The sequence below is a fragment of the Oreochromis niloticus genome, linkage group LG15 (assembly GCF_001858045.2).
Source record: "Oreochromis niloticus isolate F11D_XX linkage group LG15, O_niloticus_UMD_NMBU, whole genome shotgun sequence".
In the NCBI taxonomy this organism is placed as follows: Eukaryota; Metazoa; Chordata; class Actinopteri; order Cichliformes; family Cichlidae; genus Oreochromis; species Oreochromis niloticus.
In genome coordinates this window covers 4,112,068-4,131,217 of record NC_031980.2, presented here as the reverse complement: position 1 = coordinate 4,131,217, position 19,150 = coordinate 4,112,068, and the positions used below count along the sequence as shown (strand labels likewise).

The window sequence follows — 19,150 nt, the reverse complement described above, 5'->3', positions numbered from 1 at the left end:
AATCACTTGCACATTTTTATTTGCATGTTTCAGTCGCTCCCAGTAGGGGTCACCCCAGTGAATCATCCGCCTCCATCCCTCTCTGTTTCTTACATCCTTCCTCTAAAACCAACTCTCTGCAATATCATATCATCAAGTCTTAGTCCCTACATTTAAAGTCCCTACTCTCAGCCCCACAATCCTTCTTTCTCGCCACCTCCGAACAAGCCTTCCCCTTCTTCTCCTCCTCCTCCGTCTGCAGCCAACAGTAGCACCAGCACAATGCTGGTCAACAATCGCCCCAAATCTCCTCTTGCCTTCAAGCCACGGCTTTACAGTAGCTACTCCAATATGTTAACCTCAAAACATTTTGCCACAGTTTTAGAAGTACGTTTGGGGTTCTGTTTATTGGGAAAACCCATTTTTGACTTTTTTATTTTTGTAGCCAAAGCATATCACTGACATGATGCTGCCACCACTTTGCTTTACGGTTAAGGTAGAGTCTATTTGTTTTAAATAAACACCTGAAGGAAGCATCTTAAGACTTGCAGAGGAATGAATTTGCACAGATCTGGAAAAATCAACAGACATATTTTAATGCTTTGTTTCTACATGCTATTATTAGAACAACAATCCAGTCCTCCACTAATGTGAACAACCATCACATGATAGCTCGACATACCTGGGAAAGACTGGAAACTGAAATAGGCCTTTAAGTTTGTTGGACTTCAATAAATGTCAAATGTCAGTATATTATGACACCACCATCATAGGACTGATCGACAACAACAATGATTCAGCCTACAAATAGGAGGTTCAGCATCTGAAGCAATGGTGTGACGACAACAACCTGCATCTGAACACAGCCAAGACCAAGGAGATGGCAATCGACTTCAGAAGAACAAAGCGATCTGAGCACTCTACCCTCTACATTGATGGGGAGGAGGTAGAAAGGGTAGAAAGCTTTAAGTTCCTCGGAGTCCACATCTCAGCCGACCTTACCTGGTCCACAAACATCTCCCACCAGGTAGGGAAAGCACAACAAAGGCTGTACTTCCTCAGGAAACTACGTCAGGCCCAATTACCCCAGAGACTGCTAGTAAACTTCTACCACTCCACCATCGAGAGCCTTCTGACCTACTGCTGCACACTCTGGTTCAACTGCTGCACTGCGGAGGACAAGAGGAAACTGCAGCGGGTGGTGAGGGCAGCACAGCAGGCAATCAGCACTTCACTAACCCCCCTCAGAGACATCTATACTGGCAGACTTCAGCAGAAAGCCAGCATCATCATCAAAGACCCCTCGCACCCTGGACACTCACTTTTCCCCCCTTCCCTCTGGTAAACGCTACAGGTCCATCAGGTTGAAGACAAACAGACTCAACAGAAGTTTTTACCCACAGGCTGTCAAACATGCCCTACCTCCACCCTGATTGGAGGATAACTGCACTGCCAACACTCATGGACATTACACCTTATTTATAAACCTTATTTCTATTTATACTTCAATCCAACCAACATCCCTACCTCTTTAAACTGTATTTATTATAACATTATTTAGTATAGTTCCAACAGCACCCCCCCACTCAATGTGCAATATCACTGATCACACTGCACCTCTCAATGCACCTGCTCCTCAGATGGCATGTATGCGTATGTATATAGATGTAAGCGTGTATGTGGAAATATGTGTGTGTATGTATGTACGGATGCATATATGTATATATACATATATGTATGTATGTGTGTGTATGTTTGTATGGGTGTATCCGTATGTTTGCAGGTGTATGTATAACCTGTACATATCTTTCTTGTGTAAATGTAAATTTGTCTGTTATTGTGTAAATACTTACGCTATTGTGTACTTCACACACATGGAGAAATGCCAAACTGCCTTTCATTGTTCTTGTAACAGTGACAATAAAAAGCTATTCTATTCTATTCTAGTTTTCAGTGTATTTCAATGATATTTGATTTCTCCTGACTTTATACTGTAATGCTCTAAACTGATAGTATACAAAAACATACAGATATATTGCCAGATTTAACTGGAATTGGCAACAGCTTTTTTATGTAGCATATGTCATTCTGTGTAAACCCAATGTGCTTAACACAAAAGACAAAAATAGCTATGTAGTTTTACAACGCATTAAGGCAGTGACAGCAAAATAAAACATTTTAAAAAGATGTTGAGTCTGTTTTTAGTCACAGATGTAACTGATCTCCGGTCAGCAGGCAGCTTATTCCAAAGAACAGCACCACCGTGATTGTCACAGATAATAAAAAGCATAGATATGACTAGAAGAAGAGCTTATTTGCTATAAGTATTATAATATTCGTCTATGTTGTACATAATGTTCTCTAAAGATTAACACGTTATATATACAGAATATAATTTTGCATTTTAGTTCCAATGCTTCTTTAAGTCCAGCTATGAAGCCGTTTTCTCGGGAAAGATCATCTTTTCCCCTCCCCGTACCCATGATATCGATTATTCTGAGCTCTAAAGTTAAACTCATCGCACTTCTATTCACTCTATACACTCCTATTGGCTAGCGAGCTCATCGATGTCTAACCAGCCAATCACAGGCAAGTAAGTCGAAGTATGGCACCAGCAACACTCTGCTTTCGTTTAGCCGTCCTGAGAAGCTAGAGAAGTGAAAGCTAACACGTGGAAATATTAATTTGGGATATTTTGCTATTAATTCAGGGTAGTGTAGTGCCTTTTTGAACTGTGCCTTGATAGCGAAGACCCCGAATCATTAGCTGAGAAAACCATTTATCGTTCAGGTGAGCTAGTTAGCTCGTTTATCAGCTTCGTTATGGCGGACAACGGAGACGATGATAATCAGTACAGAATTAAAGAGGGTGACTACGTTGTGTTGAAACGAGGGGAAATCTTCAAAGCTGTGCAGATTCAGCCGAGGAAGTAAGTTAACAACTTTAAAGGAAAAATATAAGCATTTTAACCACCTTAAATACTTCACTGAATTTGTGCTGTTCATAATATTTTTACGAGAAGCACAGACTGAGGATTAGCTCACATGATAAGATGCTTTTAAAAAATTGTGTTCATTTGTTATTTTCAGATCAAAGCATGTGTGCAGTGAGATGTGTTATGCAGATTATACTAACAAACTGCTCTTTCTGTCTCTCTTAGAAAGGTGATTTTTGAGAAGCAGTGGATCTTCCTCGATAATGCAGTGGGACAGCTGTACAGCACCACATTTGAGATTTTGTCTGGAGGAAATCTAAAGCCACATGAGCTCAAGGACTCAGCAAGCCCCCTTGGTGTGTAACCTGCTGTTAAATCTTAAGTCTTTTTCATATTTTCAGATATACACCTTACTCTTTTATGCTACCAGTTGCATTTGGACTTGTGACGACCACCTGCTATACCCAAATAAATATGTCATAGACTTTCTACTGCCCATAACCTTTTACTTAAAGTAGTGTCTTTGTGTGCTTGTTTGTGCCTTCCAGATGCAGTGGAGGCAGGTACAGACAACAGAAACATTGTTGACGATGGCAAATCACAGAAGCTGACCAGGGATGACATTGAGGCTCTTAAAGAGAAAGGTCTGAAGGGTCAGGTACATGTGAAACTTTACAATTTCATATTTAAATGAGAAGGTGTCAGAGTACTGCCTATAGTTGTTATCTTACAGAGTGATGGTAAAAATACTTTCTTTTCATTGCAAATTGGATGGAAAACCAATGTTGACCATTATCTCTTTAATTGATGACTTTAATTGAATCTATGAAAAATACCGAAGGTAACTCATTTAATACTGATAATAGTACTTTTGCACCAACAAGGGGATTCCTAAAGAGCTAGGAGACCTGAAGAACTATCTACAGCCGATGAACATTATCTGAAAGTCATGTCATAAAGAAATGGGAACAAATCCTGTAAAGTCATGACACGGGACCTGAGAGATTCATCTGAGCCATTCAGCTGATCCTTTCACTGTTTACTGAAGCCTCATCAGAAATGATCTCAGTGGAACAGCAGCCATTTTTATAGAAGGAAATAGTTCCTTAACAAAATCTCACAAGTCCAGTTCTAATTTGTCAAATTAGAGAAGAACTGGACTATGGCGATAAATGGGGCGATCGTAGCTCAAGAGTTGGGTGTTCGCCTTGTAATTGGAAGGTTGCCGGTTCGAGCCCCGGCTTGGACAGTCTCGGTCGTTGTGTCCTTGGGCAAGACACTTCACCCGTTGCCTACTGGTGGTGGTCAGAGGGCCCGGTGGCGTCAGTGTCCGGCAGCCTCGCCTCTGTCAGTGTGCCCCAGGGTGGCTGTGGCTACAATGTAGCCATCACCAGTGTGTGAATGGGTGGATGACTGGTTGTGTAAAGCGCTTTGGGGTCCTTAGGGACTAGTAAAAGCGCTATACAAATACAGGCCATTTTACCATAAATCTCATGAAACGATGAATCCTGATATTCCTAAATAAGAACAGAATAGATCAGGTGAGTGGTACAGCACGGAGTGTTTATGGCCATCTGTAAAACACAGTGAAGACTCTGTCATGGTTTGGGACTGCATTTCAGCCAGTAGTGTTGAGCATCTTGGCAAATCCGATGGAATTAGGAACACAGAAAATTACAATCAGATATTGATCCACCATCTATTACCACCTGGAAAACATCTGATTTGCAGCAGCTTCATTTTGATAAGGATCCCAAACATAGTGCCAGTGAAGTAACCTGGATAGAAATACAAAGAATGGAAGACTATCAGTCATGGGCTGCACCTCAACTTTGTTGGTGTGGGATCATCATGAGGGACAAAGGGCAGTCAAGATCCAAAGAAAAGCTTTGAATGTCCTTCAAGAAGCCTGGAGAACTGTTCCTGAAGACTACTTAAAGACATGACAAGAAAGCTGCCTGAGAGAGTTGAGGCTGGTCATTAGAATTGTCTATTTCTGATTTATGTATAGTATTTTCATGTATGCTTGAAGATTTTTCAATAAAGTGCTGCACCTTTTCCCCCATTTTCCTAGCACAATGTAAAGAAATAGGGGGTGGCATAAGACTTTAGCACAGTACACATCTAAATGAGTTACTGCCTTAGAGACTTGTGTAAACAAGCAGTTAAACAGATATCTAATCAAGTGGCCAGTGAATCTATGACATAATTATTTAAAATAGATTTTAGTGGTTGCACATCTTAAATGAGAACCAACAGGCTTGGTGTTGAGTCCTGCATACATGATAGCAAAGTTGTAGGAAATAAAGAGACAGGCGAACACATTGTGTTTTTGTCTTTTCGTGGGAACATTGTGTTTTTAGGATTTGATTAAATTGCTGTAATCCAACATAAAGTGAGACGAACAACTGTATGTGTGTTTGGTCATCACAGGACATCATTAAGAAGCTCGTAGATAACCACGCCACTTTCGGAGATAAGACTGAGTACTCCCAGGTTAAATACATCAAGAAGAAGAAGAAAAAGTGAGTCACTTATGATGATACAGACACAGCCTGTTCTGGACTGTCATTTAACGAGCTGTGTTTTAATTAGTGCTATCAGTTGTTCCCTTCTTTTGCTTTTGCAGGTATGAAAATACGGTGATGATTCTAAAACCGTCCTGTCGCATCCTGGCTATGATGTACCACGGCCGCGAACCAGGGAAGATCTGGTGAGTCAGCACGTGAATTATCAGTAAGTGTGTTTTCTTTAAATAGCAGTAAGATGTCTACATGAAACAAATGTTTCCATGTGCCGCAGCCACCTGCGGTATGACACACTTGCCCAGATGCTAACTCTGGCGAACATCCATGCTGGCAGTAAGGTGTTGGTGTTTGAGACTTGTGCTGGGCTTGTACTGGGATCCATCATGGAAAGAATGGGAGGCAAGTTTCTTCTTCTACGTGCAGTTGTTAAGGTTTTTTTTCTTCAGTGTTTTGTGCTTCTTGCACAAATCTTTTCCTTGATCTTTTGAATAAATACTCTCTGCTTGCTCCTCATCCAGGCTATGGATCAGTGATCCAAATGTACCCAGGGGGTGGGCCAGTGCGGGCGGGAGTGGAGAGTTTTGGCTTTCCTGCGCATTTTCACGACACGCTGCATGAGTTTCCCATCTGCCACGTCAACGCTCTCTTGGCAGGAACTCTGGACACCAGTGCCAAAGACCCCACTGCTGGTAGGGCTCGCCTTTTTTTTAACAGTCTTTTCAAGATAGTTACAGCCCTTTAGTTTCAGATGTAGAAGTATAGCTAGCTTCTCTCTTCCGTTTGATTTTCATTTGTTCATGTAAGCATACAGAAAGTTTAATTCAGTAGTTCAGAATGTAAAACAATAACCTAAATCATACTTGACCCATAAAGTATGATTCAAGAGACTGAATCATACTTTATGGTATTCAATGTTGCAGTGACAAAGATTTATCATTTCAGAGAATGCTGATGAAAAGCAGTTGAACTTGGCTGCAGAGAAGGAGCAAAAGCAGCCTGAGGCAGAAGAGCAAGGCACTCCAGAGGAGGAGAGCATGGAGACCAACACTGGTGATGATGCTGGTCAGGACGTGGAGAAAACGGAGAAGGATAAACTCAAAGAAGCCAAGGTATGTCCAACGTTCATGCACTTTCTTTTTTTTTTTTTTTTTTTCCCTCAGTCCTCTTAGTTTTGTAGTCAGCAGAAACAGGAGCTAGCCTGCTAGTCTCACTTCACAAAAGGAAGCAAACACAGAGGCACCATTTAGAGTAAATACTCCCAATTCTTTATGTTGCTATGAAGTTGCTACTCTAACTTCATAGAAGTTACACAGACAGTCAAATGTGGCTTCCATGTTTTCATGACAGAGAGGATATATGTGGATGTGCAGATTTAGCCAGTGAGGTACTCGACATCTAAAGATGATTTATGTCCAAAAAACAAAAATCTACCAGCCTCCTGTCACTTTGGACTCAAACATGAGTAAATAAGTGCCGGTAAGGTTTTTGAAGGTTAGTGAAGTTAAGCTAGTTGACAGTTAGCGTTTCCATCCACAGCACAATATTATGACACTGCATGCTTGGTTGCATAAGTTGCGTAATAAAAACTCTGTTGGCTGGACAGCATTCCTCTTTGGTGCAGTTAATCAGTACAGACGTGGACACTGTAATCGTGCTCATGTGCAGACTAAAGCAACCATACGGAGACCCTTAGGAGGACGTGGTCTCAGTTCAGTTCCAGACTAATTCCAGAGCAGTTTCTTTATGGTGACAACGTGATCCGACCCAACTCGCAAGTGCACACTGCAAGATTGAGTAGTCTCTGTAGCCATGTATGGATTGCATTCTCGGCTGTACTATTAATACATAAAATACATATGTATTAATACATAAAAAATATGTGGGATGAATTTTCCGTGTCATTGTCTCGTTCTCATGTGGTTTGTGGTGGCACCTTTGGTTCACTTGGAGTATTAGCTGAATGAAGAGAAACTAAAACACACAAAAAAACTACATGTCTAAAAACTCAACTACTAATTCAGACCATACACAAAAAATTAGAGATGTAAAAACATTAAGTCTTAAACCTATTTAAAAAAACAAACAAACAAGGGTGAGAGTAGCATTTGTTGAAAGGACCAAAGTTAAAAGGCCTACAGCATAAATGGTATTATTAGATGGGTAATACATCATCACTAAACAACTGGATTTGCTGACATATCATTGATGACTCTCAACAGTACACATACTATCATATGGTTTCCTGACCTGAGGGTTTGTTTGTTTTCTACAGGCTCAGGTAAAGAAACTGAGACTAGAGGAGAAGCAGAGGAGGCTGGCAGCTACCGCCGCCCTGCTGAAAGGAAGGAATGCCGATGGGTTGGTGTCCGATTTTATTCCTACATCTGTCTCTCATCCTGCTCTTTCTAACATCCACCTCTCTCCGCTCTGGCTCTGCCTTTTTTAAAATTACTTCCATATTCAACCAGGTCGTTAAAAAAAAACAATTACAGTAGATCACAGGGATGAGAAATTTATGAATGATTATAGTGTCATTAACTATCTCCATAAAAGTCATTAGGAATTGTTTCTTCTGAGCACACACATAATGACTATTGTACATTGCCCTTTACAGGGTAAGTAAATTGATTGCTCAGCAGTTTCCTCTCATATAAAGTGAAGAACGCCTTATAGGTGTTTTGTGACTGATGGATGAATTGTTATCAAGGTGACATCTGAGACTGGAATACAAGTGTTGAGCTTGTTACCCTATTGATTCCCCTCTAAATCACTGCAGCTTTATGATAATCACATTGTCCTAAATCACCCTGTTTGACTCGCTCTCTCGTTCAGCTTTCTGAAATATAGTATGAATGTCTACTACAGGAAGGTAGTAAATCCTTGAGTCTTCCGTTAATGTCTTGCATGCAGCATTAGTTACTGAATTGCAGTATTGCCTACGTACGCATTTCCTGTACAGCTGACAGTGTATTTCATACTAGGCTTGTTTGCCTGATCATCTCTCTCTTCTTCACCTGCAGGCTGGTTATAGCGAGCCGGTTTCACCCCTGTCCCGTCCTTTTGGGTCTGCTCAAATTCCTCTCACCCTCCAGGCCTTTTGTAGTTTATTCCCAGTACATAGAGGTAAGATCTTCCATGTCCCATACTGAACAAAGCTAATAAGTGAGATCTCTCATTAGTTGCCACTGTAGTCAGGCTTGTATTGGTTAGACATCCAATGGGGGCACCTGCCATACTACATGAATGCAATGGACATTATGACCGCCAAGAGGTTGCTTGCACTTCTTAACTTCCTTTATGCCCATGTTGCTAGAAATATTTTCTATGTTTATTTCCGCAGCCTCTCGTAGAGTGCTTCAAGAAACTCAGGGAATGTGGCGGCACAGTCAACCTCAGACTCACAGACACCTGGATGAGACATTACCAGGTAAATATTTGGACTCTGCACTGTGCGCTCTTTCTGATTTTCTGCATTTGAACCTATTCTATAATCAAAGTATAATGAAGGTGGCTCATAGTCCTCAAGCAACAGGCAATAATTATTCAAATCAGCACTTCTCCTCAGCACAGCTAACTCCTTTATCACTGTTTAGGTTAACTAGACAATTGGCACTTTTCCACTAGCATCAGCTCTGCTCAGCTGGACTCAACTGCTACTTTTTTTTACTATTATTTTGATTTTTGTGAAGCAATTGCTCTCATGACTAATTAAGTGATGCCACTGACTGGATAATCTGTGGCATACAGAGTTGACATTACACTTTCCCATTGACTCATACCGCTTGGACCCCCAACTGAGCAGGTACTAAAAAAGTACATGGTAACAATAAAAACCGAGTTGAACCCAGTCGAGTAGGTACTAGTGGGAAAAGGCTAAAGGATTTGGACTTTTCATCAAAATGCATTACAATCACTTTGTACTGGATAGCTGCCAGAGTAAAGCCTGCTGAATGTCCAGTCTGACAGCGCTTGTTTCAATTTGAGTACAATTTGGTTACTGTGGATATGCAATCTATACAGACATGCATACATGCAGTCCTCCAAAACACCAACAGTGCATAGCAGCTAGAACAACTTCTGCTCTTATGGAAAAACCTTTAAAGAAGATTTAGGAGTGTGTCTGTGGGAACTGCTGCCCTCTCATCCAGAAGATTTGTGAGCTCGGATATTGATGTTCAACGTGAGGGCCTGACTCATAGTTTTCATACTAGATCACGTTAAAGGTGCTTAGTGAGGTTGAGTTCAGGTTTCTATGCAGGCCATTGAAGTTCTTCCACACTAATCTCATCCAGGTTTATGGACTTTGCTTTCCGCACTGGGGCACAATCATGCTGGAACAGGAAAGGGTCGTTCCAGATTTACCTTTACTGGAACTAAGAGGGAAAGGCCAAAACCAGGGAAAACAGACCCATGGCACTATCATTACTCTACCACACTTTACAATTTTAACAAAGCAGACAGGCAGGGAGCCCAAACCCATCCATCAGACCACCAGATAGCAAAGTGTGATTTGTCACTGCACAGAACACTGCCCCAGAGTCCAGTGCTGGCACCTTTATACCTCTCCGCTGGTATTGTGCTTGGTGATGTGAAGCTCATGTGCAGCTGCTCGGTTATGGAAATCCATGCCCTGAAGCTCCCAGCACAGTTTTTGTGCTGATGTTTATGTCATAGGAGGCTTTTTTAACAGTCTGCCTAATCAGTCTGTAATGTTACCTCATCTTCCACTTTGTGGCTGAATTGCTTTGGTTTGTAAATAGTTTAACTTTGCAATAAATACCACTTACAGCTGAAAAAGAAATAAATTTCACAAACTTTTTGCAGCAATAGCATCCTGTTACAGTATCATGCTCAAATTCACTGAGCTCCGTAGATAGACCCGTTCTTTCACAAATGTCTGTAAATGCAGACTGCATGGCTAGGTGCTTGATTTTTATACACATGTGGACATGGGACACCTTTATTCAAAGATGAAGAGGTGTGGCCCAATATATTTGCCCAAAATAATTACATGATGGTCTGTGATCTAAGATGTGCGTAGCATAGAACCTGCTGGGGACGTAAGTTGGACATTAGAGTTGTCACACAGCTTCTGTGGGTAATGTTAAGAAAGGCTCAGATCACGAGTTCATGTATGTAAACTGCTTCAGTCTCACTCTTCTGCATCACAGTGTTGTGGATTATAATCTTTCGATTCATTGGTTGTTGTCCCACCAGGATCTATTGCTTAACCATAAATATTCACTATGTTTAATGACACAATGCAGAAAAGAATCTAATTCTCTGCTTAGAAACTGCAAGCATTGAATTAATTAGAACACGGCGATGTTGCTGAGTGTTGAAGCTCCTTTTGTTTAGGAGGATGAAATTCATTTCTAAATACTTTATTTTGGACTAACTTTAAAAACCTTCCACTTTTGGAAGCATCTGTACATTACATTAATTGCTACAGCTCTTGATTAATTATTAGAGACTCCCTGCTTTTGTTTTTCTTTATTTTGCCTTCCTATTCTTTCCTATTGCTTCTTACAGAATTGGATACTAAGCAGCAGCAACTAGATAAATGCATGTTTGCAGACTCTCAGGACCAAAGTGTTATTCACCCTCTAACCATTCTTGCAGAGTTAATGTCTCCTGACTGCGATTGTGTTTGGTCCCTAGGTGTTGCCTGACAGGACACATCCTCTGCTACTAATGAGCGGGGGCGGGGGCTACCTCCTCTCAGGGACGACCGTTGCCACGGACCACTCGAAACCTGCAGGCTCTAAGCAAGCTGAAGAACCAGCACCAAAGAGACAGAAACTGGAAGACACGGAGGGATAAACAAATAGAGAAGCATCAAATCTTTTTAAGGGCACATTCCCAGAGGCCTGTAGGGATTTATTTTTTTTTTTCCTCCTGTGCTGTTGAACTGATTTGACACCATCAGTAGTAAGGGAGACCGAGTGTCTGGTTTGTATTCATCAGAACACTTTTTCCTGCCGGGTGTGCTCACATCAGTGGAGATGAGAAGTAAACTATTAGCCAGTTTATAGTTTGTGTGTCGAGAGTAACAGCTTTGGTTGTTTTTGTCCTGAGACCAGTAAAAGTTTTTTTATGTTTTCCAGATTTTAGGTTATAACTTCCTTTTATTTTATTTTATTTTATTTTATTATTCTTGCAGAAAGTGCCATTTGTTTTATGAAACACAGTTGCTGATGCAACTTCACTGTGGGCTACATTTGTACCTGCACATTATTAAAAAGCAGTACTAAAAGAACCAAATGTGTGACTAGTTTTTGTTTTCTTCATTAAATCAAGGAGAGATGTTGGTTTGGTCCCAGAATAACTGTTTATTGAGTGCAGTCAGAACACATTTAAGTAATTATGATCTCATATATGTATATATTGTTTTTACATTTCTCTGACTATAAACATCCAAGCCATTCCCATGCTGTTTGATTTGATAACATCAAAATATCACAAAAACGAAAAGTCAGCTAAAATGCTTTGGCAAGGCTCCAGGGTTTGGTGGTTTTAATTTTTTTTCTTCATTTTAACACTGCAAGCACACTAAACTGGCAGACATACAGTAAAATTGCAACTTTTTTTTTCCGATAGGTTTGAAATGTTTTTCATTTATGCAGTGTTTTCATGCAACTTGGATGCAATTTTTTGCAACTCCATATCCATCGCTGCCAGGTTCTGTAGCTCTTTCTCCTGAAAAACACAGATTAACACATTACCAACAGTTCCTGCTCAAACAGCATCACATTTGGAATAGAAATCAGGACTGAATGATCATACATTTCCTTCTGTTTCCCCCGCCACCCTGTGCATTCTTCAAATAAAATATTGTAATTGGTCATTTAGGTTAAATATTCCCTCGTCATGCTTGTAGTTGCAGTGCTGAAAAACTAATAAATCATTATGCCATCGCCTCCCTAATTTGTTTTTCTGCTTCAAAGATAGCGAGGTCTCTGTAGGCTCTAGTTCTTCTTTTTTAATGGGTATATTATAACTTTGTTTGCTCTGAGAAGCTGCAGTCATGTGGTTCTTACTGTGATTACTGCAGCACTCATAAAACGCTGGTGCAGGGAAAGCAAAAAAAAAGAAGCGCTGCGAGGAAGTCAGCGCACAGATTCAAAGCAAACCAGACGAGTCGCTGCTCATGAACGCACTGGTTAGATTCTCCTTTATGTTTTGAGGACATGCTCACAAGGGGCGGTTCTTGATGTGCATTTGCACAGATGCTTTGCACTTTCTGAAGGCTAAATCCCAGGATCACGGTGCAGGCTAGAGATGTCCCTAATGAGACAGGCTGCTTTTTCTCCTCGGGAAGCGGTGCGGTGGAGGTGTGTGATGCGCTCCGTGGTTTTACTAGGTCAGCTAAATGTGGTGCAAGTAGTTACAGAAACAGCTGCAGACTGCAGTGAGTGTGGTTTTTATCAGGTGGCGTTCTTTCGTTTGAACTGACTTTTGTGTAATGTTAAATTGCCTGTTTGTTGTCTGAACCCTTCTGGTCATCAGTATAAGTAGCAGACGTGATTTCACGACTAATTTTCAGTCTTCATCACTGGCATAAAGCACTTTTTTTTGCACTTGTGAATGCAGCCTTTTTTAGTTGTTTTTTTACCTCCTGTGGTGTAAGTGCTCTCTGCTGCGAGCTCCTCTTTGCCTCCTCTTGAGTAGAGTGGTTAGCCAGCTGGTTTATCTTATAGCTCAGCAACTTGGTCAGTTCATCCATCTGAAAAGACAAAAAGGAAAAAAAACACATTAGGGAGTTATACGCACTTTATTATCTTCAGTCAAATGTAGTATTGTCACAACCTCGTGCTTACCTTGTTTGAGGTTGCAGTGTGTTCATCTGAATCCCTTTTAAACCAGGCTGGGTGGTAGTAGCCTCTGTAAATCCAGGGATTCCGCTTCTCAGCAAGGTATCTGCAAAATGGTTAGATTTTTACCAACTTCTTCTTACTTATTTATTTTTTATGGCAGCACATGCTTCATTTGTGAGATGTGGCTTTTATTGTCTGTTCTTACAGTAATCTGCAGTATTTTGTGCTCCAGATTGCAGGTAATGAACCTGCAACACTTAACAGTAGAAGTCGTTTGATGTGAAAAAAAGATTTGAAGTACCTCAAAGCTGCGTCTCTGTCCTTTGCCGCCTCCGCGTCTTCTTCTGTGAGCTCTTCATCTCGTTTGTGTTTCTTTTGGTGGTACCTGCCGGGTCTCCAGTTTCTCCTCTCTCTTCCAGTGTCAAAATCAAAGTATTCCTGGCTGCGTTCTTCATCTGGCTCCTCTCTGGCTTCCTCTGACAGCTCTTCATCTCGTTTGTGTCTCCTCTGGTGGTATCGGCCAGGTCTCCAGTCCCTCTTATCTCTTCCAGTATCAAAATCCCAGTCTTCTTGGCTGCGTTCTTCATCCGGTTCATCCCTAGCTTCATCTGACGGCTCTTCATCCCGTTTGTGTCTCCTCTGGTGGTACCTGCCGGGCCTCCAGTTTCTCTTCTCTCTTCCAGTATCAAAATCCCAGTCTTCTTGGCTGCGTTCTTCATCCAGTTCATCCCTAGCTTCATCTGACGGCTCTTCATCCCGTTTGTGTCTCCTCTGGTGGTACCTGCCGGGCCTCCAGTTTCTCTTCTCTCTTCCAGTGTCAAAATCCCAGTCTTCTTGGCTGCGTTCTTCATCCAGTTCATCCCTAGCTTCATCTGACGGCTCTTCATCCCGTTTGTGTCTCCTCTGGTGATACCTGCCGGGCCTCCAGTTTCTCTTCTCTCTTCCAGTATCAAAATCCCAGTCTTCTTGGCTGCGTTCTTCAGCCGGTTCATCCCTAGCTTCATCTGACAGCTCCTCATCCCGTTTGTGTCTCCTCTGGTGGTACCTGCCAGGCCGCCATTCTCTCTTCTCCCTTCCAGTGTCAAAATCCCAGTATTCCTGACTGCGTTCTTCTTCTGGCTCCTCTTTGGCTTCTTCTGACAGCTCTTCATCTCGTTTGTGTCTCCTCTGGTGGTACCTGCCAGGTCTCCAGTTCCTCTTATCTCTTCCGGTATCAAAATCCCAGTACTCCTGGCTACGTTCTCCATCTTCCTCGCCCTCTGATGGCTCATCATTCCGTTTGTGGAGTGTTTTCTTGTGATGATAGCGATGTGTGGGTTTCCAAATGCGCCTGTATCTCTCCTCCTCGTTCTCATCCCGGTGCCTTTTGTCTGCTTCCCAGCGCTCTTGGCTACGCTCCTCATCTACCTCATCGTCTCCTAAAGGTTCCTCATCTCGTTTGTGTTTTCTTTGGTGGTATCTTCCAGGCCTCCAGTTCCTCTTCTCTCTGTCTTCATCTTCCTCTTCCTCATCGTCTGACCTCTTTTCATCTACTCCCCAACTCTCTTGGCTGCGCTCGCCATCCTCTTCTTCCTCTCCTCGTTTGTGCTTTCTTTGGTGGAATCTTCCAGGCCTCCAGCTGCTCCTCTTCTCCCGTTCTTCTTCCACATCGTTCTCATGTCTCTTGTCCTTCTCATCACCCAGACTCCAGGATTCTTGGCTGCGCTCATCTTCTGGGTTTTCTCGTTTTTCTTCCACAGACTTCAGGAGTTCCTCGATGTCTTTCACATCTGCTGCCTTTGCCACTGGCTCTGCGTGAACTTTTACTATCTCTTCATGAGTTACTGAGGCATCCCCACTCTTCTTGTCCAACGGGGCATGTATAATTCCTGCCACAGAGCGAAAGAAATATTAAAAACAATCCACAAAGAGCTACATAGGTGCAAGTTATGATGGATTTGTAGTGAAATTTTAAACTTTAGATCAAAAGAATAATGATCTGAGGAAATCAGCACTACTTTTTGAGAGAAGTCGTGAAAACTATGATCATTTTTAATGTAAACTCCTGGCTCATTTTATACCTTTGAGCTTCTAACTTGCGCTCTGAATGCTGTTTTACCTGCCAGAACGTAAAAACTGGAATTATCCAACCGATCATTTGTGCTACAGACCTGCTTGGATGATGTCTTTGCATTGCTGATCGACCTGAGAGTCCGGTTTGGAGAGAGCTTTGGACAGGACTTCAACCAAACATCGTGTTACCTGCAAAATTCAAATGAGTTAAACAACAATGTAGATCTTTGCACAGAAAATGCTTTGATTAAAAAGCAACGAATCGAAAAACATACCACATCCTCTCTCTGCTCTTCTTTGCCAACTGGGAGCGCAAGATTTCCTGCATTGGAATTTTTAAAAAAAGAAGAAAAAAAGCATGTGTTAAACATGTAGGTTGATAAGCGAATAGTTTGCTTGTAGTGAATCTGAGGAATCGATGGCGTCTCTGTCCATGGTCCTGAAGAAACTCAACTAAACTCAACAAAAAAGGGAGAAAAAACAGAATGAAAAGAAAGGCATAACTCTTTCACCTACCTGTCAACAGAGCCGTAACCGCCAGCACGACTGGAACAAGTCTCATCGTGACGAGCTGACGGGTAAATCCGGGAAAACGTGACAAAGCTGGAGCTCTCGTCCCTCCGCGGCGGCAGGAGAGAGCTGCGCTGACTGTGCGCCTGCTGCTCTGAGGGCTGCAGCAGAGGAGCGCCTTAAATAAAGAGAGGAGTGGGCTGGAGGGGCGTGGGAGGAACAACCTTAGGCTCAGTTAATGTCATGACTCATTAAACCTGCAAAGAGAGCGACTTGATGGGAATTTCACGCGCGCAATTTCGACATTTTGCGGGAAGCCAAATTGTAATCCGGTTATTGTCGCGGTGCGTTCAGGTGACACGTTAGGTTAACAAGGCGCTGGCATTAAGAGTTCATGCGGCTTGTTTGTGCTGCGTTGCCTGCTGGTACGGCGGGTGGACACGACACGACCACGAAGATGTTATGCAACGTGATACCTTACAAGACTACTTTGAAAGTGTCGTTTTCGATGTTCCCGGAGAAGTTTCTGTTTGCTGCTGGTGCTTGTGTCCTCCTTAGAAAAATAGTTATGTTTATTGCAGGTTATGCCTGGTGGCTAATTCCCTTAAAATATCAGTTGTCTCTGTGGTTTCCGGTTCTAGTTATATAATTCCTCCCTTATATTTGCCCAAACGGCTTGCGTGTGTGCGCTAAAGAAAGTCAGAACTGTACCCAAATTTCCCCAGTGATTCATCCACCTTTGAGCAAGCACCATCCACTTTCCCTTGGGAGCCAGTGGGCTTCAACACTAGCAGAGGAAAACTAATGGAGATCTGCTTCATTAGTTGTTGTGGTTAATCGTGCCTGGTGTGCATATAAGAGGAAAAGAGTGTGTAGAGGTGTTTTTATTGTTACTGATATTGTTATTATTGATTTGCCTGCACTTTTTCATTGTTCAGTGATCTTTCTGGTGCAGTGTGGGTCTGATCAGGTGTGTAATCCCACTGTCATAGAGAAACACGAACATTTACCCACTACAATGTGCAAAGTGCAATTGTGGGTGTGTGTAAGTGTAGAGATTTTCTTTCCATTCCCAACTTTGTGGGAAACTAGGCTGTGCATAAACAGTGCGAGGATCTGTCAGTGCTGCTGTCTTTATGACAAACACTGGATTGGGATGAGCTGACACATGCGGCGACAGAGCTCAGACGTAGTAAGCTGGCCTCAGCATGGCTAAGGACATTAAAACTGACAAGTGCTGGCATCTTCTTTTTGGCACTTTGCATCATTTTCACTTCCCTGTACAGCAGTTTGTTCTCTCTTTGTCTATGTGCAATCAGATGCACGAAAAAGAAGGAAAAAACAACAACAAATCAAATCAAAAAGTGAACTGAGAATTTTGATAATATAGAATGCTTAAAACTTAAAGGGGTTCCATCTCGGATGTTTTTAGATAAGTATTTTTCACATATGATGAGAAGCACTGACCTTTAAATGCCACAAAATACATTCAAATTCAATCTTGTCTTGGAAAGCATAAGTCCAGAAACTGCAACCGCTGCAAGCAAAATGGGAATATTGCTTACCACAAATCTGATCTCTTGTCTGTGCTTGTCATCCCTACATGACTGGTTATTGACATCTCTATTTGTTTACTGCACAGAGCCTCCTTTGGGGTGACTGAATTAATTACTGTTCAGAACATAAAACTGTAATGCCAGATGGTGTATTGCACACACAAGCAATACAAGCTGATTCTGTGGCGTGAAATATAGGAGGACCATTTTCAAGTGTGTATGCTTTGTGTTCAGTGAACAGCAGTAGGGTAGAAGAGCTCTGCAGTTTCCTCTATTGTCTCTGGGGAGGAAGTTATGTCTGAGGCTCGATATTCCACAATGAACCATGTAGTCAGTAGATATCAAAAGCACTGAGCCACTGAATTATACAAGTCCTGTGCCCTGAACAATGTGTGTGTGTGTGCCCGTAAATGTGTGCTCATTCACATGTGGTTCTGTATATGTGATTTTTGTGGCTTTGCCGCTTTTGCTCCAGGCCCGATTAATATTTCAGTAAGCCACAAAGATATACTGTAGGAGCTTACAGGGGATTTCAGAGGAGAAGCCAGAGTGCTCTGCTGGTCTCTCAGAGCACGACTCAGATCGTCTCGTCTGCAGCAACACCACCTCTTTCATCATCTCCATTTACATGAATGAACAAAAGGCAAAGTGGCTCATGATGAACACAATGCAGTGGGCCGCATGAAAGCCTCGACCGCGCTTTGATCTTTGGTGGGGACAAGCTTTGTGTTTGGCTCAAACCTACTGTGTGACTTTGATGATAGTCCAAGAACAATAGGGGAGTCTGTGGACAGTCACTTTTGGTCAAATACACGTGCTTTTGTTAATATTCTGTGGTCAATGCACCATTGTTGTCTGATATTTTGTTGTGAAGGACTATCTTCTTATTAGTATATAGGCACAGTCTGATGTACTAAAGACCAAAAGTTCTCACTAATTAGCACCCATCCATTTTTAACATTTATCACAGCACAACCGACAATAAATAGTTTCTCTTTGTTCTGAAAGGAATATATCTAGTCTGCTGCTGTATGAGGCCCCGAAGCATTTTAGAGGACTCTGGAAATTGTGTGTTTTGTTTTGTTTATTCACCAATTACAGCATTGTATGTGTGTGTGGGTGGGGATTATTAAGATTGACTGTTGTACTGACAGAAGATGGCGCTAAAAATGTTTTTAAAACTTTAAGCACTTATTTCTTAAATCCAGCTTCACAGACAGTTTTACATCTATGTCAGTTTCTGAGAGCAGGGCTCAGTGGTGTAAATTAGCCTTTATACATGTAGCGTTTAATGTCACCTTTCATGCCTCTCTCAGGGTGAACTGTAAAACCTTTGGTAATGCCTGATGCAAAAAATATGCCATATCCATCAGCAAGAACTGGATTTGTGGTAGGTTCTGATTCCAAATCCCAGGTAAGCCCCCAAATTATGTTAGAGCACCTAAATCAATTTTTTAAAAGAACTGTTAGCATTTTAAATGCCAGTTAAGTTTTTTCACAGTCTCACAATACTAAACCTCTCTCCTAAATTCTTGCTTATCCAAAGGCACTCTCAAAACAAACTACTAAAACCAAGAATGAAAATCAACCAAACTGGTGAAACAAAAACTAAAAACAGGGTGTTTGTAACTCTAAGCTTAATCAATTAATCATGAAAGAAAACTGTATTCTTCTATATTTTATGGGGGTTGGTGAAAGACGGAGAGCCCCTCCACCTCCTTTGACTTTATATGTGGCATAGCTCAAATGCCATTTCTTCAGCTATAATATTGT

The 19,150-nt window shown here is 41.8% G+C and overlaps 2 protein-coding genes across 2 annotated transcripts; one reads left to right on the top strand and one right to left on the bottom strand.

The window, feature by feature from the left end:
- The first annotated feature begins 2,572 nt into the window (after nt 1-2,572).
- Nucleotides 2,573-11,701, top strand: trmt6 (tRNA methyltransferase 6 non-catalytic subunit). Its single transcript, XM_003440799.5, has 12 exons — nt 2,573-2,908; nt 3,140-3,270; nt 3,463-3,572; nt 5,348-5,439; nt 5,544-5,627; nt 5,717-5,841; nt 5,961-6,131; nt 6,385-6,551; nt 7,715-7,800; nt 8,463-8,565; nt 8,783-8,869; nt 11,104-11,701. Exons 1-12 carry the CDS (start codon nt 2,802-2,804, stop codon nt 11,263-11,265), a joined length of 1,425 nt encoding a protein of 474 aa, XP_003440847.1. The 5' UTR covers nt 2,573-2,801; the 3' UTR covers nt 11,266-11,701.
- A 53-nt stretch (nt 11,702-11,754) lies between these two features.
- On the bottom strand, nt 11,755-16,257 carry chgb (chromogranin B). Its single transcript, XM_019346206.2, has 7 exons — nt 15,828-16,257; nt 15,587-15,633; nt 15,410-15,500; nt 13,561-15,127; nt 13,263-13,362; nt 13,058-13,168; nt 11,755-12,141 (listed from the first exon to the last, which is right to left on the bottom strand). The coding sequence occupies exons 1-7, from the start codon at nt 15,871-15,873 to the stop codon at nt 12,061-12,063; spliced, it is 2,043 nt and encodes a 680-aa protein (XP_019201751.1). The 5' UTR covers nt 15,874-16,257; the 3' UTR covers nt 11,755-12,060.
- Nucleotides 16,258-19,150: the final 2,893 nt, after the last annotated feature.